Genomic DNA, 27,441 nt, shown 5'->3' with positions numbered 1-27,441 from the left:
GCAAAACCCTTGACCCTTGATTTTCACATTTAAGCCACACATTAGGCAAACATGGCATAGACATCTCCTGAAAGCGTATCACAAAACTATATATATATATTTTTTTTTTTCACAATACTAGTCATCTTGAGCCACATTTAATTAAGTATATTGAGCCAAGAGGAAAGCTAAGGAAGTGCACATCTGTATAAAACATTTCACATACTACTCAGAAGACTGGGTAATTTTGAATAACTTTTCAAAAGCTGTTAAAACCTGTTTATTCCTAAGGCTGTAGACAAGAGGATTTAACATTGGTACAATGGCAACATATAATAATGAGAGAACCTTGTCCTGTTCTTCTGAACTTTCAGATTTTGGTATCATGTACTGACCAAGACATGTTCCACAAAACATTAAGACCACTGTTAGGTGTGAAGAGCAAGTGGAGAAAGCTTTCATCTTCCCATCTGAAGAGCGTATTTGTAGAACAGTGAATATGATATTAGCATAAGATGTGAGGATCAATAAAAAGGGGAGACATCCAATGAAACTTCCCTGGATAAGTATCATGTTGGTGATATTTGTGGTGTCGTTGCAGGAAATCTTGAGCAAGGCTTTTAGATCACAGAATAAATGATTGATTTCCTTGGATTTACAGAAGGACAAATTAGATATGAGTAAGGAGAATGGTAAAGAATCTATGACTGCAATAAACCAGGAAGTAAAGGCCAGAAGACCACAAGTCCTGTTGTTCATGGTAGCAAAATAACGAAGTGGGAGACAAATGGCCACATAGCGGTCATAAGACATAATAGACAGTAGCAAAAATTCAGCTTCCACGCAATATATAAACAAAGTGTCCTGTGTAATACAAAATTGAAAGGAAATACTGGAGTTTCTGGATATGGTAATGGCAAGGAACTTTGGCAAAATGATAGAGACGTATAAAATATCTTGGACTGAGAGGTTACAGAGGAACATATACATGGGTGTGTGCAACTGCGGCACCAGACACACAAGTGTAATAAGAATCGCATTTCCAACCAATGCAACAAGGTAGACTAATAACATTCCAAAGAACAAAGGAAATGTAAGGTCTCCATTTTCAGTGAAAGCCAACAGGCTAAAACTTCGAGGTATATGGCTGTTGTCTGTACTTGAATTCATGTATTGTTTCCTTAAGAAAACTATGAAAATATATAAATTACATTTTTGTATTCTTGAAAAATTATTTTGTGGTAGCTAGATTAAAGGTAAATTGTGAATCACGACATAACTGCAAAAAAATAAAAATTTAGGCAATTTTTCCGAGTTACAAAATATCATAGATAACAGAATTGTGGGGCATTGGGGGCTTGTCTCGCTTGCCAGGTATAAACCGTTTTTATAAAAAAAACTGCTACTATTCATATACAGTACAGACCAAAAGTTTGGACACACCTTCTCATTCAAAGAGTTTTCTTTATTTTCATGACTATGAAAATTGCAGATTCACACTGAAGGCATCAAAACTATGAATTAACACATGTGGAATAATATACATAACAAAAAAGTGTGGACCAACTGAAAATATGTCATATTCTAGGTTCTTCAAAGTAGCCACCTTTTGCTTTGATTACTGCTTTGCACACTCTTGGCATTCTCTGGATGAGCTTCCAGAGGTAGTCACCTGAAATGGTCTTCCAACAGTCTTGAAGGAGTTCCCAGAGATGCTTAGGACTTATTGGCCCTTTTGCCTTCACTCTGCGGTCCAGCTCACCCCAAACCATCTCGATTGGGTTCAGGTCCGGTGACTGTGGAGGCCAGGTCATCTGGCGCAGCACCCCATCACTCTCCTTCATGGTCAAATAGCCCTTACACAGCCTAGAGGTTGAAAAAAAAAAGATGGTCCAACTAAACGCAAACTGGATGGAATAGCATGCCGCTGCAAGATGTTGTGGTAGCCATGCTGGCTCAGTATGCCTTCAATTTTGAATAAATCCCCAACAGTGTCACCAGAAAAGCACCCCCACACCATCACACCTCCTCCTCCATGCTTCACGGTGGGAACCAGGCATGTAGAGTCCATCCGTTCACCTTTTCTGCATCGCACAATGACACGGTGGTTGGAACCAAAGATCTCAAATTTGGACTCATCAGACCAAAGCAGAGATTTCCACTGGTCTAATGTCCATTCCTTGTGTTCTTTAGCTCAAACAAGTCTCTTCTGCTTGTTGCCTGTCCTTAGCAGTGGTTTCCTAGCAGATATTCTACCATGAAGGCCTGATTCACACAGTCTCCTCTTAACAGTTGTTCTAGAGATGTGTCTGCTGCTAGAACTCTGTGTGGCATTGACCTGGTCTCTAATCTGAACTGCTGTTAACCTGCGATTTCTGAAGCTGGTGACTCGGATCAACTTATCCTCCGCAGCATAGGTGACTCTTGGTCTTACTTTCCTGGGGCGGTCCGCATGTGAGCCAGTTTCTTTGTAGCGCTTGATGGTTTTTGTGACTGCACTTGGGGACACTTTTAAAGTTTTCCTAATTTTTCGGACTGACTGACCTTCATTTCTTAAAGTAATGATGGCCACTCGTTTTTCTTTACTTAGCTGCTTTTTTCTTGCCATAATACAAATTCTAACAGTCTATTCAGTAGGACTATCAGCTGTGTATCCACAACGCAACTGATGGTTCCAACCCCATTTATAAGGCAATAAATCCCACTTATTAAACCTGACAGGGCACACCTGTGAAAACCATTTCAGGTGACTACCTCTTGAAGCTCATCAAGAGAATGCCAAGAGTGTGCAAAGCAGTAATCAAAGCAAAAGGTGGCTACTTTGAAGAACCGAGAGTATGACATATTTTCAGTTGTTTCACACTTTTTTGTTATGTATATAATTCCACATGTGTTAATTCATAGTTTTGATGCCTTCAGTGTGAATCTACAATTTTCATAGTCTCTTTGGACACACCTTCCCATTCAAACTTTTGGTCTGTACTGTATGTGTCCCTTGATCCCCCCTTGAGGATGGCACAGTAATGGTCTGAAGCCTATGAGGTAGAAGAACGGTGCAGGTGGTCGCAATGAAGTCATTGTGACCGCCTGCTCTGGGTTTCAGGTGACATGATGACATCATCATGCCACCTGCAGAGTCGGTGCAGGAGGTGATGATGTCATCCTGACTTCCTGTGCTGGGGATCAGACAACCAGGGCCGCAGACCTGAAGATGCCTGTGGCATCCATCACAGATGGCGGCAGTCAGATAAATATTTATATATTTTTTATCAGCACTACTGGGGGCATTACAAGGGGCATTATATATACTGGGGCACCACAGGGGGAATTATAAAGACTGGGGGCATTGTATAATGCAGGAAGCCCCATGGTAAGTCAAATCTCAGGTTGGAAGTAGTAGTGACACTGTTTATGTGATCTGTCATAGTGGCTTCATTCAGGGTGTTGCTCCCTGGGGTCGGTGCAGTGGAAGGAGGGTATGCTCTTTCTTTCTTCGGGGCACTCCCTTACTGATGTTAGTTTGGGGTGCCCTTGATGTTGGTGTTTGCATGAGTGCCTGGCAGGAGATCTAGCAGCGCAATGGCCATTTACTTAAATGCAAAATAGAAATTGCACTACATCCAACAATAATCCATATACAGTGAAAATTCTCCCTGGATGTCTCTGCATGAGTTAGGCAATGTTGGAAGCAATTGTCCTCTGGTTACACTATCTCTAGTAAAAGTCTCTCTCACTCAAATATCTGGAAGTTACTATATTCAATAATGTCTGCAATTTGCAAGGCAGTGTGCAGTTCAATGATACCACTGGCCAAGTCATTCCTGCAATGTCTTAACTTGTTACCTCTAAACAGCAGCAGGGTCTGGAAAGCTTTATGGTTACCTTGTTAATAGACTCCTTGTCTGCCCATAAATAAAGCCCCCCTATTGTTCTCCCATTGGTAATAAATCTTTCTACAGACCCCTCAATAGTAAGAAGGCACCCCACAGTGCTCCTAGTAGAAACAAGGCAGATCTATAAATCACTCCTAGTCGCTTAATGTCCCCTGGATTTATAATCCCCCCTTCTGTTTTAATGTCCCTACAGTGTCCCCAGTATTTATACTGCAACTCTACTGTTATAATGCTCACCCTGAAGTGCCCCTAGTATTTTTATTGCCTCTTACTATTATAATGCTTGCCCTGAAGTGCCCCCAGTATTTATAATACCCCCTGCAGTGCCCACTGCAGTTAAATTCCTCCCTTTAGTGTCCTCAGAAATTATAATACTTCACCCCCTCCCCCGTTGGGTCCCATGTAAATAACATTATTTCCCTCCCTCTGCAGTAGAGTCCCATGTAAAAGCATCACACCATCTTCTCAGCTCCCTCCAATATACAGTCCCATGTAAATAACATCCCTCTCTATCTAAACCCCCCTCTCCAAAATACAGTCCCATGTGAATAACATGACTTTCCTCCCTTCACCCCCTTCAATATACAGTACCATGTAAATAACATTACCCCTTCCTCTGCCACCTTTAACGTACAGTCCCATGTAAACAACATCACTCCTCAACATTCAGTCTCATGTAAATAACATGACTCCCTTCCCTAGCTGCCCTCAACATGGAGTCCCATGTTAATAACATTGCCCCCTCCGACATTCAGTCCCATTTTAATAACATAACTCCCACAGCCTCCATCAACATACAGTCCCTTGTAAATAACATTATCCCTCCCCATAGCCACTTTCAACATGCAGTCAACATGCAGTCCAATGTAAATCACATCAGCCCTCAACAGTCAATCCCTAGTAGATAACATCACTCCACCTCACTACAACATTCAGTCCCATGTAAATAACATCCCTCCCTTCAGCCCTAACATACAGTCCCAGTTATATAACCACAACTTCCAGCATTACTCTGCCTCTCACACTGAGAATCTATCCCTTCACTTACCTCTCTTAATGTAGCAGACTTCACCACAGCTTCTTCCCCAGGACCTCTCTTCACTGCTGAATGCCATTCTCTTCTGCACTGGTCACATGATGGTGAAATCATCGAGGGTCCTTCTCAACCACTGCCTTCAGCACTGACCACATGGACTGTGATCCTTCAGGTCCTCCAGCTTTTGCAGTGCATTAGATTCAATTGTATTGCCATTCTGAGTACAGCAATACAGTTGTTCTTGTCTGGCAGGCATTACATTAGGGGCCTGGGACAAAACATCAGGGGCAAAGGCCCCGAATGTATTGACTGCAGACAACTGGCACACCACATTCAACACCTGTCACCTGGCTTACCAATAAAACACCAAACCAGTTTTTATGTGGGTGAAGGGTCGGTCACAGCTTTTTTTCAAATCTCTCTTTTTTTTTCTTTTAAATATGTAAACACCAACCATTGTTCCGTACGGCCATAGGCCTCTCCCCGGAGTGTGAGAAGTGCTATGCCTCACTGAACCCCCAGTGGGCAAGTTCGCCTTCTCCTTCGTTATCCTTAACATTAATTTTCGACCTCCAGCTGTGACTTATACATAAAGTAAAACAGCAAACTGTTCATGAACAACAATAAAACGGGAGGGAGGGTGGGAGGGAAAAGCTCCCTGATGAGTGGTCCAGGATCAAAGAGACCAAGCCAGGGGGGACCCTCCTTTTTATTAACTCTGAGGGGAGGGGAAAGACCTACCAACTGAGCTCTAAGGAAAGGGGGGGGGCAGCTAACTACACTAGAACTCTCAGCTACTGACACCCCTATGTCCACTGTAATAAGGTAGCTGTAGGCGACAGGGGATTTAACTCCCAAGTGCCCAGGTCAGCGTCTGCAGTCTAAAACGCCTACGCGATCTGCTGTGGTGTTAAGTAAACCTAGCAATGCCTCTGGTTATAGGTCAGTATCCGACCACTTTCTTTACTGTCTGCAGGATGGGATTACCAAATGACCATCAGAGAGGGTAAGAGGTGGAGGTCTCATAGCTCACCAAGGTTATGGAGGTCCCTGGCTATAGCCCTAGCTCTAGAACCACAGGCCACAGGTTAACATTGAAAATCTAAACAGCATACCTCCCAATTGTCCCGGATCCAGCAGGACAGCCCAAGATTTTGGTGGCTCTCAGGCCATAGGATACAAAGACATTTGCCTGTAATGATGAAGCAAAGAACTGTCCGCTCCCTGTTTCATCATTCCCCCACTGTTGGTGCTCCACACTGCTGCTATGTGCAGAGGGCGAGGCTCGGAGTCAGCTGTGCTTCTCCTCCTCCTACAGAGACCAGCATCTCTCTGTGTATGTTCTGCTGCTTCTGGGGAGCTCATCGGAGGAACCAGGTGAGTATGCTGAGATAGTTTTTTTTTATTACTTCCTGAGAGGGGGCATATACCTGGACATATTACTATGAGGGGGCACATAACTGGGCATGTTACTGTGAGGCGGCATATATCTAGGCATATTACTTTGAGGGGGCATATGTCTGGGCATATTACTGTAAGGGGGCACATATCAGGGCAAACCCTTTGTGAGGGGGCACATAACTGGTCATACCTACTGTGATGGGACGCATATCTTGGCATTATCTGTGAAGAGAGAACAATGTGGGCATAAATACTGTGTGGTTACATAAAGAGGAAATAATTACTGTGCGAGGGGGCATTTAGGGGACTGGGTGGGATTAGGTGTATAGTTGTGTTTTGGATGGATTTAGAGGCGTGGCCTAGTGTGGAAAAAAATTACTGCTTTGCCTGCCGCACATAGTGTCCTTCGTTCTTTTTAAAAGTTTGGAGGTATGAAACAGCAAAAGGCAATAAAGTAAATGCAGACCCTGCTATATCTTTGAACTTTATAGTACTACAAAGTGCTGAAATAGAAAAAAGATTCTGATCATATACTTAGTCTACACAAAGTACTTACCTCGATCTCACTGTCACAGTCCAGGTTCTCCCCTTAATAGTCCAAGTCGACAGGAAGGTATGGAAAGCTTGAGGTAGGTGAGTGCCACAATGTTCAAATATTAAAGACTGTGAGGATTAACTCATGCATTCAGTATGGCCCATTACAAGGAAAGGATGCCGTCAACCACAAGCAGCGGTGGATTTCAATTTCAGGAGCTTCTAGGTAGTGAATTCTCTTGTCATGTAGTTAAAAGGTTTTTTTGTGACTTTAAGGGTGGCTATTCCGTGCATTAGGCACCATGCGTGCGACTGCCACAGACAGAAACAGACCCTTTCACCTTGAATGGGTCAGTGATTAATCCGCACCGCAAAAAATAGAACATGTTCTATTTTTTTGCATTGTGGAGGAATGGAGAGAAACCCCACGAAAGCACTCTGTGGGCGCCCCTGCCTTCTCTCAGCTCACCAAGCACAGCGCTGTATATTGCATAGCAGTTTTGCTTGGTATCACACTCAGCCCCATTCACTTCTGAGCTGTGCCTAGACCATGTTACCAATGGACATGTCGTCACTCGGCCTAGGAAAAGCAGCGAGAAGGCTGAGGGGCTGCTAAGAATGCTGCTGCCTTCTCAAACTGCTGATTGGTGGGAATCCTGGTGTTCCTCCACTGGAACCTGCATTCCTTGAACAAAATGGAGGCCGGCACCAAAGAGGTATTATATAGTGTGGGTTCGGCATGCATGTGGAACCTGCCTTCCCTGAATGTAATGGAGGCCAGTATGGCCCCAGGTACTATGGTATTTACTGTTAGGTTCCCGTCTTACTGAGATCGCCTTGACGTGTGGCAGACAGGCCCAAATAATTTTGTACAAAATGATTTGCCAAGCATCTCAAATTTATTAGCGTAGCATTTGCACCAGAATACTTTCTATTACTTTGGCATTTCTGTACTTTATTTGGTTTGCAGAGTGCTCTTGCATTGTATATTTTTTTTAGCCATCATAAATTAATATAATGTTATGCGACGCCGTCAGCTCCCCAGGCACGCCGAAACGCGCGTTGGGGTAGCGCCATCCTGGTTTGGTCATCTCTTGGTCCGATTCACTGGTGAGTTCCATTCATTCATCCTTACATCCGGCCTTGCTCCACACGGATCATTATTCTGTTGTTAGGGTTTCAACTTGCAAGTCGGATGTTAGTGGTCCCTTGTATGGGTCCTTTACCTTTCTTTCCCTACATTTTGGGACTCACCCTTGTTACTATACTCATTGTGTATCGGCAGCATTTTTCATGCTATATTATTTCTTTTTACTATTATGTATTTATCCTGCTGATTACACCTTCTATGATTTATGACCAGAGTTCTCCACCCAGGGTGGCGCCGTTGTTTCTTTCCCTGTTTCTTTTGTTTCCCTGTCCCACTGCATCTATGTGTATGTAATTATTGATGTCTTTTTCATGATTTAATAAAGTATTCACAATATTTATTATTTTGGCTTTTTGAGCTCCATTCCTTCTTTAATCTGCCTTCTCAAACTGCTGATTGGTGGGAATCCTGGTGTTCCTCCACTGGAACCTGCATTCCTTGAACAAAATGGAGGCCGGCACCAAAGAGGTATTATATAGTGTGGGTTCGGCATGCATGTGGAACCTGCCTTACCTGAATGTAATGGAGGCCAGTATGGCCCCAGGTAATATGGTATTTACTGTTAGGTTCCCGTCTTACTGAGATCGCCTTGACGTGTGGCAGACAGGCCCAAATAATTTTGTACAAAATGATTTGCCAAGCATCTCAAATTTATTAGCGTAGCATTTGCACCAGAATACTTTCTATTACTTTGGCATTTCTGTACTTTATTTGGTTTGCAGAGTGCTGTTGCATTGTATATTTTTTTAGCCATCATAAATCAATATAATGTTATGCGACGCCGTCAGCGCTGGGAGGTCAGGACGAGTGCTCTCGCTGACACACGATGCAAGTCCAATGAGTGGAGCTCATCTGAAAGGGGCCTAAGACACAGGTCAGGAGTAGTGATGAGCGGGATGCCATATTCGATTTTGCGATATTTTGCGAATATTCGATTGAATATTCGTCTTATATTCGTAATTATTCAATTTATTGTGAATAATATGCGATTTAATTATTCGTGTGTTGCGATTTTTTTTTTACTGTATTAGGCAACTTTCTTATTGGTTGGCTATGGCTATTGGCTAACGTGTATTTTACAAATATTCGCTACATTGCTATATATTCTTGTTTTAGAATATGACGAATATTCTAGAAAACTAAGTAATAGCAATATAGCGAATATTCGTAAAATGCACAAATAAACTGTAATTTAGCTAATATAGTGCCATAATCTTTTTTTATAGTCTAATTTTTTTTGTCTCTTCTGAACTTCAGATTTTGAAAAAATTGACACTATTAAAAAAAATATTATAGCACTATATTAGCTAAATTGCAGTCTATATGTGTATTTAACGAATACTCTCTATATTGCTATAACTTTGTTTTTTAGAATATGACAAATATGATGAATATTCTAAAAAAACTAATTTTATAGCAATATAGCAAATACATTTGTTTTTTAGAATGTTCCTCTTTTTTTTCAATCTGTACTGTAATTCCACTCTGGCATACTCCTCCCCGACAAGCGTCCCCGTCACACTGGAAACGCCTGTGGGTTAAAATATACCATCGGATCTGAGTTTTCACAATCTCAGGGAAAACTCAGATCCAATGGTATTTTCTAACCCACAGGTGTTCTCATGGTGACGGGGACACTTGTCGGGGAGGAGTATGCGAACAACTGTACAGATTGGAAAAAAAGGCAAATATTCTAAATAACGAATATATTCCCTATATTGCTATATATTCATTTTTTTTTTATATTCGTCATTTTTTCTCCATATGAAAACATGATTCCTTCCTGCTTAAGTTGCTTGTGGGCCATGACTCATTGACCCACAAGAAAGAAGCAGGGAGGAATCATGTTTTCAGATGCTAAAAAATGACGAATATTCGATATAGCGAATACATAGCACTATATTCGAAATATTCGCAAATTTGCGAAGTTGTGATATTTGCAATTAATATTCGCTATTCGAATATTCACGCTCAATACTAGTCAGGAGAGCAAACACCCTGCACTCAGCAGTCCTGGAGACAGAATGACTCCCAGACATATAGCACACTGGTCTAAATAGCAGGGTGAGGAGAGCACCTGACCACCGGATATTCAAACAAGCTCAGGGAACTATTAACCCTCATTAGACACAGGGAGCACCCAATTCACACACTATAGAAGCGCAGTTCACAAACTATAGAAGACCACAGCCAGCACGCACCACCCAAGTGACCAGCATACACAGAAACGTTAACCGCATGCAGCCAGCCTACACGGCAATGAGTGTCACAGCGAACCGCACTGTGATACAGACACAAAGAGCAAAATATTCACAGGACACAGTTCACACACTAAGAAGGCCACAGCCCGCACACTCCACCCAATCAAGCAGCATACATGGGAACGCCAAACGCAGCCAGTGCAAAAGGGCGCATGCAGCCAGCCTATACAACAACGAGTGTCGCAGTGGACCGCACTGTAAAACCTACTCTATTTCATACCTATCTCTATACCAGTGGAGTGGACATCTACATTCAGCAGAGCAGAACCTGCACGTATAGCGGAGTTTGCTCTTCCACTCACTGGATGTGTAAATGCACACAGAGGTAACAAGTAGCAGCCAAGTATATGCGCAGGGTCAGCCCTCCTAAATGTAGATGCCCACTGGCATAGATATATGTATTAAACAGAGTAGGTTTCTGCCTTGACTGAGGTTACATTTCCATAGTAGGTGGGCACAGAGTAAGTTATAGCAGTAACTGTGTACCTGAAGCTGATGGGGCCCATGTGGTGGGATATAACAGCTCAATTGTGTAGTAGTGCTAGATACAACCATCTCATAGTACAAAATGAAAACACCCAGGCATATAAAGATAGATGATTAGTATATAGATACACAGCATTTGAGATAGATAGATAGATAGATAGATAGATAGATAGATATGAGGTAGATAGATATGAGATAGATGGATATGAGATAGATAGATATGAGGTAGATACTAGAATAATGGTAAAAGTACAGTATACTAGGTACCTGAACATGTGTTGGCAGGAATGTCTGAATTCACTCCTGATTGCATTTGAATTAAGAGATATTTATATATTTTTATAGTTATGAGATAATAATCCCAAATGACATTACAAAGTAGTAGAGTTCAGTTAAGAAAACTTTTAATTAAGGGAACATCTTACAGGAGCAGGTGTAGAACATCTCTACATTGGATATCATCAGTAGGCCTCCTAAAACTTTTTCTTTATTCATTAAAATATTAAAGTCTTCAGTCAAGTGGCCCTGTAAGACTATAGATTACTCCTGATATGGTTTACATTCTCCCACCAATACTTTACAGGATACACTGCAGGTTCAGTGTGACATGAACATAGGACTGACAGTGGTGTGGTATAACAAGAACCATGTTAGGAACAAAGGGGCATTTCAACCCTAAATGAGGTTTTAGAATCTGTGGTGTGGCACAATATGCAGAATGGAACAACAATTGCTAGGCAATACCGCATAAAAACAGATTTCAAATATGATATATCAGTTGGGGGAAGGGGGTATTTAACTACCCCAAAAGTTTGCAGAGTGGTAATGTGTGGCGTATGATGTTCTCGGCCTATGAAAAATTGGAAACCAGGAGGCAAGCTATGGGGAGTTCAAAGGTATCAGACACGTTGGGCCCAGAAGGCACATCTATTACATAAGGAGACACCACTATTAAGTCTCATGCACATGACCGTTCCATTTTTTGCAGTCCGCAAATTGCGGATCTGCAAAACACGGAAGCCGCCCGTGTGCCTTTCGCAATTTGCGGAACGGAACAGGCGGCCCATTGTAGAAATGCCTATTCTTGTCCGTAAAACCTACAAGAATAGGACATGTTATATTTTTTTTTTGTGGGGCCACGGAATGGAGCAACGGATGCGGACAGCACATCTTTTGCGGCCCCATTGATGCGGACCAGAACTACGGTCGTGTGCATAAGGCCTAAAACATGACATGATATATTAGCCCTGTTGCAGATTTTTCAATGGGTCCCAGACGTTTCAAGTTAGGTCTCTACTGAAGAGTGAACCTACTGGACTTGAGCCTTTCTTTGATAATAATCATATAATCTTTGATAGTGTAACCAGATCTATATTACAACAAAGGGACTTTTTAACCTTGAGCTTCTTCCTCTATAATTTTAAAATACAAGAGGTGACTTAGCACAGTACAGATAATTACACACAAATCCAATAACTATTAACTTTTCCTGAACCTCTGAGATCTCATCAGACCTCCATATAGTCTGTTAGCATGAGTAAGAGAACTTAACCCAGGTGCCTACACACAACAACAAAAGTCATTCAAGTGTGGCATCTCCATCCCCTACATTTTCTATAAACATGTGGTCTATTGAAGTATTTCAGTCCATGGCAAAATCTGAGGCAGGGCTTAATGGCTCTTTACAATGGCCTTTGAGCCCTCAGAAAGCCCCAGGCTGCCAAAGCAACCCAAATCTCGTCATTTTTTTTTACAAAACAGGCAAGTTTTTTATCACTTTTTTTGCACTCCAAAACATTTTGTTTAAAATTATATTCATTATTCCGACAAGGGGGTTTCTACCAGCAATCCTCTGATCACCAACATAATACACTGCCCATGTGTATTATGCCTGCCTTTCAGTATTCTGGCCATTACAGTTCGGACTCACCTATACTATACTCCTCCATAAATGCTAAGCAGGGAGACTGTCACATTCAAATCCATTTACCCAAATATTGACATATGAATACGCATTATCCTGATGTGGAAAGGGGTTGTCCTTTAGTAAAGGTGGATTTAGATGAACCAATAATCGTCCAGATTATTGGGAACAATCCGTTAATCTGGCCATCTAAATGTACAAAAAGATAGTTCTTGCAGGCACCACCAATCATTGTTTCTGGGCAGCAGATCGTAGTGTCTAAACAACAATCTGCTGCCCAGAAACAATGATTCTGTATAGGGACGAATGATTGCTATAGTGATCCCTCATCCTCATAATGTGAAGGAGATCACTGCATGTAAATGCAGTGGTCTCCTTCACTAAGCGAACAGCCTACTGTCAGGAAGGAACGCTTCCTCCCCAACAATTGGCTGCTCCACCAGCCCGTCTAAACCCGCCTTTAGTGAAACTATACAATATTTGTGCATCAATCACAATTAGGTAACAATATTAAGGAATGTCCATAGCTATCCTAAGAACATTTAGGACATCTGTGTTCCTCAGACTATAGACTAGAGGATTTAAAGCTAGAACAATAATAAGAGTATCATGTCTATTTCTGTGGAACTTTTACATTCAGGCTTTATATAAAAACTTCCCACAGAGAAGTCCCACAGAAGAGGAAAACCAATGTTAGGTGTGACGTAAGAACTGGTTCGGTTACAAACTTCCCAAGATTTTGTCCAGCAGACTAACCCGAAACTTTTCAGGTTCATGAATCCAGTAAAACAGCACGCAGTGACATTTTACTACACATGTCACCTGGAAAAAGCACTAGGGAGGAAGAAGGAAGCTCAAATGACCCTGAGAAGAACAGACCAGACAAAGGTCATAACTAATACATTGAAGGGAAAGGCTAGAATTATAAAGAAAAATAATTGAATAGAATAGGGAAAGGCAGGGAAAGCTGTCAGCCAGGAAGGGAAAAGTGAGGACCTAAAGCTGGATATGCCTGGCAGTGCCTTCTAGCTGCAATCGTAGAACCCTAGAGTGGGCACTACCATTCTTACACCTTGCTGCTGTCTCTAATAGCTAATAAATAATGTAATCTATGTATTTATTCCATGTCTTTTGATATTGCGTCTTAATAACATTGTTATGTAACTTATGAATTGTATTACACGTACTGTGCCTGGTTCACCAGCAGGAGGCAGTGTATATGGCAGAGAGAGATCTTTAGATAGAATGGAATTTACTATTCCATTCTCCCCCCCCCCCCCCCTCCTTTGCTTTGAAAAAGTGGACTAGTCCTTTTTCCTACCAAGGGAGAGGTTGCAGGAAGCTTTAGTGAGAGTGAAGTTGAGAATTAGAAGGAGAGCAGACATGTCGCAGTGAGGGGATCTTCCCCCTCCTGCACTAGGAGTCTTCTAGAAGAATCAGCTTGAAAAGCACCCTGACTCCTTGCAGTTCATAGACAGAGTATTATGAGGGGATCAACAGTCAAAGGCACCCCACTCTAAGGTATCAGAACTGTGCGAAAGTTCAGCTACCAGACCAAAGACAGAGTCTAGCACAACAGAGAAAAATAATAATAGGGAGCCAATATCCACACTATAGGGAGAGAGCAGGGACCAATAGAAGAGTGTAAAGCGTGACTAGTAGGAGCTATTTTATTACACTTTGCTGCACTAATTGGGGTTAAAAAGTGTTCTAATAGTACAGATTTTAGTTTGTTTGCATTGTTTGATACATCAGTAATTCCAGTACGGTAATCCTTGATTCTGATATTGGGGTGCAACTACAGTCTGATACAACAGAATTTGGGGAGTTCACGTTCTTTTATATATAATTCAATCTGTTAATACTTGATTGTGCAATTGGGTTGAAATTGTGGTCTGATAATACAGATTTTAGGTTGTTTGCCTTCTTTTATTTATAGTTCAATCCGTTAACCCTTGATTGTGCAGTTGAGTTGAACTTGCGGCCTGTACAAAAGTACATTGATTCATCCATGTTTCGGGGGTGAAAATGTGGCTTGGTACTTTCTATACAGCAGCACTTACCTGTTACATCCAGTGCCTCCCAGGTGAAGTCTCCACACGATCTGGGCAACTTCTCTCATCCGCCTGGTCTCTGCAGATTGTGACACAGTCAATTTTCTATCATCATCTCCCAAACTGGAGTCCCCAGAGTGTTACCCTGCTGCTCGCTGTGCTCCCCAATACCCCCAAATACTATCCTGAAGAAATATTAGTGCCCCCATAGTAATAGTGCTTCATATTGTCCCACCAATAGTAATTCCCTTCTAGAATTCCATCATTAGTAAAACTGCCCCCTACAGTGCCCCCAACAGGGATAATGCTCCCCAACAATGCCTCCATTAGTAGAAGAGCCCTCGAGTATTAATATTACCATCACAGAGTCCCCAGTAGAAATAAGGCCCCCTATTGTTCCCCAGTGGTAATAAAGCTCTCTACAGACTCCTCAGTAGTAATAAGGCCTCCAAGTCCCTCCTATAAAGCCCCAGTGGTAATAAGAATGCCTATAATGTCCCTGGATTTGCAGTGCCCCCTGTAATTATATTCTTCCCTCCACCATACAGTCCCATGTAAATAACATAACACCATCTCTCCTGCCCCCTCCAAAATACAGTCCTATGTAAAACAAACATCACTCCCCTCCCTTCAGCCCCTCCAACATACAGTTCCATGTAAATAACACTATTTCCCTCCCTCCACCATAGAGTCCCATGCACAAACCACCACACCATCTCTCCAGCCCCCTCCAATATACAGTCTCTTGTAAATAACATTCCTCTCTATCTACAGCCCCCTCCAAAGTACAGTCCCAAGTAATTAATATCACCTCCTTCCCATCTGCCTTCAGCATGCAATCCCATGTAAACATCACCCCCTCAAAATTCTGTCCCATGTAAATAATATCATTCCACCCCACCAGCCACCTTCAACATACAGTCCATTTGTAAATAACATCACCTCCTCCCCAGCCTCCTGCAACATGCAGTCCCATTTAAATAACATCACTCCCTCCCACAGCTGCCATCAAAATACAGTCCCATGTAAATAACACCGCCCCCTCCCCAGCCTCCTCTAAACTACAGTCCCATGTAAATAACATCACTCCCTCCCACAGCTGCCATCAATATTCAGTCCCATTTAAATAACATCACCCCTCCCCAGCCTCCTCCAACATACAGTCCCATGTTAATAACATCACTCCCTCCCACAGCCATCAACATACAGTCCCATGCAAATAACATCACTCCCTCCCCAAGCCACCTTCAATATACAGTCCTATGCAAATAACATCACTAGTGATGGACGAACATCATCTGGGACGGTTTGCGAATGCGATCACGTTAACACGATCAAATGTTCGCGAACCGCAAGTTCGCGGCGGGCCCCATTCACTTTAATGGCAGGCGAACCTGAAAAACCTTCAGCTCATATTTGCAGCCACCAAATAATTAGAAGTGCACAAATAGTCCCACAACATGGACAGTGACATACCAGATGTAATATTCGAATTTGCGATCTCCATTTATTTTTTTTTTCAATACAAAATATAGGCAATTAAGTTTTGCGTATGCGCATGCGCAAAATAGGTGCGGCCTACTACAGCAACTGGTTTCCACCAGACCGAAGTTGGATGCGATCAGAAAAGATGGTTGGCAACAATTTTCGCAACGTTGAGGAAGAATTTCTGATAACTGTAAGTAATTTGTCATTAAAGCAGTGTATTTGATTACATTTCACATGCATGTTAGACCAATCACTGTATATGCAGATTGAGTGTTTTAAAAAAAAGGGCCATTGCGAAAATCCCTAATGATGCAATATTTTTTTTCCGCGGTACACACAACTTTACATTTTATAAGGTCTCATGAGCTTGGTGCACTAAGTATTGTGAGAACTTGCCACTCCAGTACAGGCCCCAAAAATTTGCCAATAGGCATTCACCTGACATCACACAACTTTGTATTCTGTGGTTGGAGGGACATTAGGCGGTCACAGGATAAAAATTTAACTGTCGGCCAATACAGGCCACAAAAATTAGGAATTCAACGGACACGAAAGGCCCTTTTGCGCTTCTGTGTTTACCTAAGACCAGGACCATGATTTGTCCTGGGTGGTGGGTGATATTTGTAGAGTCGAAACGCGACACCTGATCGATTATTGTTCCTCCATGTGAAACAATAAAAAGAATATTGCATTGATATCAGCGAGTGCCGGTCCTTTCTATATGGATACGTGTGGGACGCAGGCCCTGGACACGTGCACCGCCAACTAATACTACGGAGTGCCGACTGATTGACTTGTCGAATTTCCTGGCTCTACAGTGACGAACACACGATTTTATAATTCATTTCAATAAATCTATTCGCATACAGTGAGGATAGGGCACGTGAAATCGTGTCCGGAGTTACCACCAGTGTCGAATTCTTGAAGACCCCTCCAGCTACATTGCGGGGTAGAGAACTCGAGAGGGAATCTAAGAAGCTGATAGCGTATGAACTTCACGAGGCTACCTGGGCAGAATATTGCAGATTAAAGAGGATTCCATGTGGACTGCGGGTAAACCTTAGACCGATATTCTTTTGTGAAAATATCGACTATTGTACTAAATTCGCCAGCATTCTAGACAAATGTTCACACGATTTAATGGTCCTCACTATCGAATATTTAGCTAATGCTATCTCTGAAACGAAGGCACAGATTGTATCAATTGAAAAACAACTCTGTGATACACTGACAGCTGAAGATCTTACTGCTCTTAAGACCTGGATCGAAAAAACTTGTTCTGACCTCAGAAAGGATATCGAGGTTACACAACGCAATACATTTGCAAGAGACGCTGAGGATTATCAGAGCAATAGAATCTACAAATGGCAAAACCTCTTTAGGCGCCGCTACTCCGATCTCCAGACGCCCTATGCGCCGAACCGGTTCCCAATCTTCCAGCTCTGGGAGCGACTACACCTCTACTACCCGTCATTCATCCCCTTTTTTAGGGAGAAAATCAAGACAAACAAAAAGAACACAAGAAGGGCGGGGCGACATCATAGGAGACGTGAATTCTCCTCGGACAACCCGGTCACAGGCATAGAGGATAATTTAGTCTTTAATATTTCTTCCAGAAACCTCAGCCCTGTTCAATTACAGGTATTACAGAGGGGACTTTTGTTTAGCCCAACGGCACAATAAGATACTTTCGATCTAGAAATGGATTGTCAATGATTTTTTCGTAATATACGTCTTAAAGCACACTTTGCAGCGAGTGAGGAAATGTCTGCACAGATAGTGTCAGTAAATACTGCTCAATTAACATTACAACGCTTTAATCTAAAACTAAAAAGCAGATTTCAACCTCCTAATACACACCATCCTGTTGAGACATTTGTTTCACTTGTTCAAAGGGATATGACACATTTATTGCAGCATTGTAAACATGGCAAATTGTTTTTATCTGGTATTCACAAATGGGAATTTGGTATCTGATATTACTGTAGGGGAAATCTTGGGATCTAGTGATCACCAGTCAGAGTGGTTTACTATAAGTACAGTGACTGAGTCACACCACACAAAAACAAAAGTTTTAGATTTTAGAAAAACAGACTTTTCTAAAATTAGATTAGTGGTATACTAGTCCCTATCAGACTGGAACAGTTTCATTGGAGTCCAGGAGAAATGGGAGTACTTAAAAGAGGCACTATTGAAGGCAACAGAAAATTGCATTAGGCTTGTCAGTAAAAGCAAAAAAAGGAAGAGACCACTGTGGTACTCAGCAGAAGTGGCCAAAATCATTAAAAACAAAAAGATAGCTTTTAGGAATTATAAAAAAAAAAAAGCGAGGATGACAGACAAATTTATAAGATTAGGCAGAGAGAGGCCAAACAAGTTATAAGAGCTTCTAAAGCACAGGCAGAAGAGAAATTAGCTCAGTCAGGGAAAAAAGGCGATAAGGCATTCTTCAGATACATAAATGAAAAAAGGAAACTAAAACAAGGAATTACCAAATTAAAAACAAAAGAAGGAAGGTATATGGAAGAAGATAAAGAAATAGCTGACTGCCTCAATGAATACTTCTGTTCAGTTTTTACAAAGGAAAATGAAGGAGAAGGACCTCAGTTAGGAAAGAAGACAAAATAATCTTTTGATGCATGTGTCTTTACAGAGGAAGAGGTTCTAAGTCAACTGTCTAAAATTAATACAAATAAGTCACAGGGGCCTGATGGTATACACCCAAAGCTATTAAAAGAGCTCAGCGGTGAACTAGCAAAACCATTAATAGATTTATTTAACCAATCACTGGCAGCAGGAGTCGTCCCAGAAGATTGGAAATTAGCAAATGTTGTGCCCATTCACAAGAAAGGTAGTAGGGAGGAATCGGGCAACTATAGGCCAGTAAGCCTGACATCAATAGTGGGGAAATTAATGGAAACCATACTTAAGGAGAGGATTGTGGAACATCTAAAATACCATGGATTGAAAGATGAAAAACAGCATGGGTTTACTTCAGGGAGATCATGTCAAACTAATCTTATTGATTTTTTTGATTGGGTGACTAAAATAATAGATGGAGGAGGTGCAGTAGACATCGCTTATCTAGACTTTAGTAAGGCTTTTGATACAGTCCCACATAGAAGGCTTATCAATAAAGTGCAGTCTTTGGGCTTGGACTCCCATATTGTTGAATGTATTAGGCAGTGGCTGAGGGACAGGCAACAGAGGGTTGTAGTCAATGGAGTATATTCAGACCAAGGTCTTGTTACCAGTGGGGTACCTCAGGGATCTGTTCTGGGACCCAGACTTACCAGGAAAGATTAAAGGACCTCAACATGTATAGCTTGGAAGAAAGACGAGACAGAGGGGATATGATAGAAACTTTTAAATACATAAAGGGAATCAACAAGGTAAAAGAGGAGAGAATATTTAAAAGAATAAAAACTGCTACAAGAGGACATCATTTTAAATTAGAGGGGCAAAGGTTTAAAAGTAATATCAGGAAGTATTACTTTACTGAGAGAGTAGTGGATGCATGGAATAGCTTTAATAGTTTAAGCATGCATGGGATAGACATAAGGCCATCCTTCATATAAGATAGGGCCAGGGGCTATCCATAGTATTTAATATATTGGGCAGACTAGATGGGCCAAATGGTTCTTATCTGCCGACACATTATATGTTTCTATGTTTCTATATATGAACAAATGTGAAATTACCTTGGTTATCCATTAATTGTCAATCACTTTTCATGTGGCCAACTGGGTGTTGGATAACATTGGCATTGTGGTGTTTTTTTTTAGTTTGTTTGTTTTTGTCTCACATTCTTTTTGTAGGTATTTGAGGCATAGCTTGATTAGACATTATTAGCTTACTACAAAGATTCTAAACATTGTTGATAATTATTATGGGAATAACTCATTATTTCTATGTAGAATTGTTCCTTTTGGGAGTATTACCAGTTCTCAAAACTATAAATAGGCTGATTGTACTAAACACAATCTTACAGTTAGACAGATCAAATGTACAGTATGTTTGCTGTATGTTAACTTCAGATAATTTTTATTTGTAGACACTACAGATATAAAAGCAGAACAAAACCGCTCATCATTAAGCCATATAAGCATAAATGTTTATGACTTCATAAACCTGAAGAAGGCCATAGAGGTCCATGAGACCATACTGCACCTCTTTATGCCTCCAGTTCTATACAATATACATGCTTGGTGGTGATCATAATTCTGCTAAATGTTATTAGTAGCATGTGGAGGACCTATGGCTTACGGGTTCTGTACCTCATGCATGAGGCCTAATACTAACCATTTTGATTTAGGTCTTGAACTATAATTTCTAAATCTTGCTGTTTGTTTTTATTTATTTTTCTATTATCTGTAGCAATTCCGTTAGCATTGTATTTTTTTCTTTTACATACAAATAAGTTAAGTATAATTTCTAACATTTCTATATAAATATGTATTTGCCCAAAATTTTTAAAACCTGAAAAAAAAAATTATTTTACTTGACAGCCCTAATATGAATCTTTGCCACACTGTTACATTACTGATGTATATACAGGTAATTAATACCTCATCTTCTGAAGATTTTCACCTGTTAGCATTCTCCAGACTTCAGAATGTTTCCTATTATATTATCCTCAGTATTGTTTTGATGTATATTTTATGTATGCTTGGAAATCTAATTATTATAGCCGTGGTATGGGCAGCACCACGACTACACACTCCTATGTACTTTTTCTTGTGTAACCTGTCTACTCTGGACATGACCTTTGTTTCTTCTATTCTTCCAAAATTTCTGGACTCACAAATAACTGGGAAGACTAGCATTGCCTTCACAAGCTGTTTCACTCAGCTATTCATGTCTGTAGGATGCTTAACTACAGAATTTTTATTGCTGTCTTCTATGGCTTTTGACCGGTATGTGGCCATTTGTATCCCCTTGAAATATCCCATCATTTTGAATGAGAGAGCATGTATTATACTTTCTTTTATTCCATGGGCATTTGGTGCCTTGAATTCATCGCTGTATGTCTTTCTGGTATCTCATTTATCATTTTGTGATCCCAAAGATATCATCCACTTCTACTGTGATATGAAAGCTCTTCTGAGAGCCTCCTGCAGTGACATCAAACATGTGAACACTGTGATATTATCAGAAGGATATACTTTAGGTGTTTTGGCATTTGGTATGATTTTGACTTCTTATGTTTTTATTATTTCTTCTATCCTAAAGATCAAGACATCGTCTAGAAGACGGAAGATCTTCTCCAGCTGTTCTTCTCATCTAACAGTTGTCTTACTCTTTTGTGGTTCTTCTCTAAGTGTTTACATGAACCCTGACACTGAAAGCTCCACAGAACTGGACATGATGCTCTCCTTGTTAAATGTGGCAGTGGTTCCGTCCTTAAATCCTCTTGTCTATAGTCTGAGGAACAAAGAAGTCTTAAGTGCCTTAAGAATACATAAGGTTATTTCTTAATGCTAATTGATTAACTTTATCTGACTAATGTACAACAATGTATCACCGAGCAAAAATACCAACACAAAGTATTCATAATGTCTCTATAGTCAATCTGAAGAAAACCTAAAAAATAAATAAAAAAAAAGGAGATGATGTACACGAACGCTGAGTATGTTGATGCAATGTAATAATAAGAAAAACTAAAAAAAATAAAATAAATCAAGTTGCTTCTTAATCAGGTTGCTTCTGATTTACTGATACTAGAGATGAGCTAATAGAAGTTGATGAAGTGGAATTCGATCTGAATTTCAGGAAAAATGTGATTCTCACCAAATCCAAATTCCCTCATGCTTCTTGGTAATGAATCACATTTTTTTTCTAAAATGGCTTGTGTGAGGACATGGAGCAAGGAACTCTGGGAAGGCGGGATCACTCATAATGCCATGCATGCAGCCAATCAGCAGCCAGCCCTGTGATGTCATAGCCATTTTGGATTCTGCCATTTTCAAGTATAGTTAGTGCAGAGAGAGCGTGCTAGGGACAGTGCTAGGAAAGACTTGTGCTGAAAAAACGATTTACAAGTTCAGGGAAAGATTAGTAGAAGTTTAGGGAAAGGATAGGGAAAACTATTCCACAACATTTATGTAGAACAGGGTTCAGTAGGGAAGGTTTCAGCCTGGGTAATAGGAACAATACTATTATGTCTTGCTGCACTGACTGCGGGTCCAAGTTGCCATTATTCAGCTCTGTAATTCCAACAAACCATTCTTGTTATTGGGGTGCAAGTGCTGTTTGATACAGCCATTAACAGGGTTTATTACAAGGAAATATTTCTGCTTCTTATTTGCACTTGTGCGGTGCACTTATATGAGCTAAAGCATTTTTTGGCGTGTATTAGTGGAAAAAAAGGGCTTATTAGCTGTTGTGTGTTTGAGCGTGAAAATTATAGCCCATTTTGGCGTGTATTAGTGGCAAAAAAATATATTATTTGCCGTTCAGCAGTGCAGTTATATGTTCTAAAGCCCTTTTTGTTGTGTATTAGTGGCAAAAGAAAAATATATTTGCCGTTCAGCGGTGCAGTTATGAGTTCTAAACCCGTTTTTTGGCGTGTACAAGTGGTATAAAATATATATATGTTTAAAGTTCAAAGGTGCAGTTATATGTTCTAAAGGCTTCTGTGGCGTGTATAAGTGGAAAAAAATAAGGGCCTATTTGCCCTTCAGTGGTGCAGTTATATGTTCTTAAGCCCCTTTTGGGGTGTATTAGTGACAAAAGAAAAATATATTTGCCGTTCAGCGTTGCAGTGATATGTTCTAAATAGGGTTGAGCAAACCCAAACTGTAAAGTTCGGGTTTGTACCGAACATTAGGATTTTTGGACCCCGGACCTGAACCCGAACATTTCAGTAAAAGTTTGGGTTCGGCAATTTCTTAGCGCTTTTTGAAAGGCTGCAGAGCAGCCAATCAACAAACATTTAACTGTGTGACCTTAGAAGCCATCACAGCAATGCCTACTAATTGGCCAGTGCAGCATGTGACACAGCCTCTATGTAAGCTGGAGTCATGTAGTGCTGCACGTCACTCTTCTCTTTTTAGTGTAGGGAGAGGATGCTGCTGCTGTGAGGGAGAGAATAGGACAGAATCTGTTATTAGAACTCCAATTGAACTCAACAATCTACATAGATATAGTTGTGTGGGTGCAGTGCACAATCGTTTTACCCTGCCCTGAGCCCAGAGAAAAATAACTTTTATCCGTCTGTTAGTTAGGTGGGCGGCGCCAGCCATTTTATGCAAGCTCAGTGCACCAGCACTGCATATGTGCTTTAGTGACATTCAAATCCAAGCTTGAAATACTGCAATAATAAACTGGCTTTGAAAAAAAGAATTTTTTTGGGCAATATCCAACATCTGGTGCCTTTGCAGGAATAGTCAGTGTGCAATTTAAGCTAGAAATACAGCTATAATTTTCAGGGTTTTTAACCACCTCAGCTCCCCTAGCTTAAACCCCCTTAATGACCAGACCACTTTTTACAATTCTGCACTACACTACTTTCACGGTTTATTGCTCATTATACAACTTACCACCCAAATGAATTTTACCTCCTTTTCTTCTCACTAATAGAGCTTTCATTTGGTGGTATTTCATTGCTGCTGACATTTTTACTTTTTTAGTTTTTTTTTGTTATGTTATTAATCAAAATTGACCGAAATTTTTGCAATTTCAGTTGTAAAATTTTTCAAATAAAACTACATTTCTAAATACATTTTTCCAAGAATTTATTGTTCTACATGTCTTTGATAAAAAAAATTCAATAAGTGAATATTTATTTGTTTGCGCAAAAGTTATAGCATTTACAAACTATGGTACAAAAATGTGAATTTCCGCATTTTGAAGCAGCTCTGACTTTCTGAGCACCTGTCATGTTTCCTGAGGTTCTACAATGCCCAGACAGTAGAAACACCCCACAAATGACCCCATTTCGGAAAGTAGACACCCTAAGGTATTCGCTGATGGGCATAGTGAGTTCATGGAAGTTTGTATTTTTTGTCACAAGTAAGCGGAAAATGATTGTAAGAAAAAAAAAAAATAATAAAGTCTCATATTCCACTAACTTGTGACAAAAAATAAAATTTTACATGAACTAACCATACCCCTCACGGAATACCTTGGGTGTCTTCTCTAAAAGACAACTTTTTCAATTTTTTTATACAAAGTTGTCATTTGACAGAGATATTTCTCTCACCCAGCATGGGTATATGTAAAAATACAACCCAAAACACATTGCCCTACTTCTTCTGAGTACGGCGATACCACATGTGTGACACTTTTTTGCAGCCTAGGTGCACAAAGGGGCCCAAATTCTAATGAGTATCTTGAGGATTTCACAGGGCATTTTTTACACATTTGGATTCCAAACTACTTCTCACGCTTAAGGGCCCCTAAAATGCCAGGGCAGTATAAATACCCCACATGTGACCCCATTTTGGAAAGAAGACACCCCAAGGTATTCCATGAGGGGCATGGCGAGTTCCTAGAAATTTTTTTTTTACACAAGTTAGCGGAAAAATATATTTTTTTTTTTCTTACAAAGTCTCATATTCCACTAACGTGTGAAAAAAAATAAAAAATTCGAGGAACTCGCCATGCCCCTCACGAAATACCTTGGGGTATCTTTTTTCCAAAATGGGGTCACATGTGGGGTATTTATACTGCCCTGGCATTTTAGGGGCCCTTAAGCGTGAGAAGTAGTTTGGAATCCAAATGTGTAAAAAATGCCCTGTGAAATCCTCAAGATACTCATTAGAATTTGTGCCCCTTTTCTAATCCTCAAGTTGTCATTTAACAGAGATATTTCTCTCACCCAGCATGGGTATATGTAAAAAGACACCCCAAAACACATTGCCCTACTTTTCCTGAGTACGGCGATACCACATGTTTGACATTTTATTGCAGCCTAGGTGCGCAAAGGAGCCCAAATTCCAATGAGTAACTTTTAGGAGGGCATTTTTAGACATTTGGATTCCAGACTTCTTCTCACGCTTTAAGGCCCCTAAAATGTAAAATGCCAGAGCAGTATAAATACCCCACATGTGACCCCATGTTGGAAAGAAGACACCCCAAGGTATTCCGTGAGGGGCATGGCGAGTTCATAGAAGATTTTTTTTTTTGGGCACAAGTTAGCGGAAATTGTTTTTTTTTTTTTTTTTTCACAAAGTCTCCCTTTCTGCTAACTTGGGACAAAAAGTTCAATCTTTCATGGACTCAATATGCCCCTCAACGAATACCTTGGAGTGTCTTCTTTCCAAAATGGGGTCATTTGTGGGGTGCTTGTACTGCCCTGTCATTTGAGGGTCTCCGCAATCATTACATGTGTAGTGTCCCACTAGGCAAGAGTGGGCACCACACAAGGGTCAATTGGGTCACGTGTAACTTCTGCTCACAAGGGACAGAGATGTTATTTTCCTATATGCATTTAATGTGTTTTTACATGTGTTGTTTTCCCTGTTATATGCTCAGCAGGCCTATTTGGGTGTAGTTAGACATCCTAGACACTAGAGGGAGATAGGGAGCCCCTAGTATAAATGTCCAGGCCCAGACAGGGAGGGGGAGGTCATAGTCAGGAGTCTGTGGAGACAGAAGTAAGAAGGCACCAGCCAGAGATATGCTGAGAGCCTCCTCCTGACATGCAGCTAGATAGTCCAGGCTTCTAGTTGCCCCAGAAGGCTAGTGAAGGAGTGCAGCCTGCCAGGACACCAGAAATCCAACAAGCACAGAAGAAGTAACCCCAGTAGTAGGGATGGACCTCCTGGGAGACACCTGCAGCTTCCCTCACAACAAGAACAATACAACCAGCTCAGATAAGTAAGCTGATGGGCAGAGGTACTATAAAATAGAAGCAAGGGTCAATACGGGAGGAAGATTTATTACCAAGGATTAAAGCCAGCATTTAGGCATCCGGGCCTTGGGATCCAGCCAGCTAGAATAGCTGAGGGGATAGTGCAGCCTAGTACTGCGAAGCATTAACTGTTTACCCTCCAAGTATCTTGCAAGATTGTTACCTGCCATATTAAGAAGTAAACCTGCTTGTAAATGATATGATTCAAGGAACTGCATTATCAACTGTCTGTATAAAGTTTGGACTGTTTTCCAAGTAAAGCAACGTTTGGTTCACCATATCATCTGTGTACCTCAATTACTACTCCTATAAATCGGTGTGCCACCGTTACAGGCACTGGCGTCACGATCCTTAAAGGGACCTTGCCTCAGGCACTCAAAATACCTGCAACATCCAGGGCACCTCACACACCATCAGGTCTGGTCCCTACATCCAGAGTGTGCCCCAGAGATACTTGTGTCTACCTCTCCTTCACTGCCGCATGCCTGCCCAGGGTTCTCTCCTCTAAAAAGCGAGTAACCCTCGATTGCCCATAACCGTGACCTCACTATTGCAATACCCTGCAGTTCTGGCGTGCTGCACATGTATGGCCAGCATTAGGAGTTTCTGCTATTCTCCTTTTATTGAGCATACGGGTAGAGAGATTTCTTTTTTTCCCGTTCAGCCTCTTGCCTGAAAGAAAAAATGAACAGCACAGATTTATTCATGCGCATCGATCAAGGTGGATGAAAAAATTTGCAAAAAAAAAAGGAGGGGAAAGGCATCTGCCAGGACATAGGAGCTCCGCCCAACATCCAAACCCACTCAGCTCGTATGCCCTGGCAAACCCGATTTCTCCATTCACATCAATCGATGTGGATCAATAAATCATTGCCGCAATTATTATTTTTTTTATAAAAAATGTTTGCCAAAGCATATGAACACCGCCCCTCAGCTCATAAGCCTCCTATCTTTTTTACTGCAGAGGAGAAATCTCGTCATGCAGCGCCGCATACACCAACTTTTGTGTAATCTGACAGCAGCGCAATGCTTCTGTCAGAATGCACATCAGTGCTGCAGCTGGTCGATCGGTTGGTCCACCTGAAAGGTAAAAAAAAAAAAAAACAGGCTGCAACACAATAAATTTATTAACATTAACTTTATATAACATTTGAAACAGAACATTAACTTTTAAAAACTTTATTAAACTTTTGGAACATTAACTTTTTTGCTTACTTGTGATTTTTTATTTTATTTTTTTACCTTGCTGAAGATAATGCTTCCAGTCGGTTAAGCATCACCCTCTCGTCCACCAAGTCCAGTCTCTGTAGCCAAGAGTCTGGTCAACCGAATCCTCTCTCTGATCATCCTTCCTCCCACCATGGAGAGGCTTGCCAAAC

The 27,441-nt window shown here is 41.0% G+C and overlaps 2 protein-coding genes across 2 annotated transcripts; one reads left to right on the top strand and one right to left on the bottom strand.

The window, feature by feature from the left end:
- Positions 1–204: 204 nt before the first annotated feature.
- Positions 205–1,149, bottom strand: LOC122925543 (olfactory receptor 8D1-like). Its single transcript, XM_044276902.1, has one exon. The coding sequence runs from the start codon at positions 1,147–1,149 to the stop codon at positions 205–207; it is 945 nt and encodes a 314-aa protein (XP_044132837.1).
- Positions 1,150–20,967: 19,818 nt separating this feature from the next.
- On the top strand, positions 20,968–21,684 carry LOC122925542 (olfactory receptor 13F1-like). The gene has a single exon (XM_044276901.1). The coding sequence runs from the start codon at positions 20,968–20,970 to the stop codon at positions 21,682–21,684; it is 717 nt and encodes a 238-aa protein (XP_044132836.1).
- Positions 21,685–27,441: the final 5,757 nt, after the last annotated feature.

This window comes from Bufo gargarizans, chromosome 2, assembly GCF_014858855.1.
Source record: "Bufo gargarizans isolate SCDJY-AF-19 chromosome 2, ASM1485885v1, whole genome shotgun sequence".
Classification (NCBI taxonomy): Eukaryota; Metazoa; Chordata; class Amphibia; order Anura; family Bufonidae; genus Bufo; species Bufo gargarizans.
Note: the sequence above shows the minus strand (reverse complement) of the source record. Positions and strands in the feature narration are given on the sequence as shown.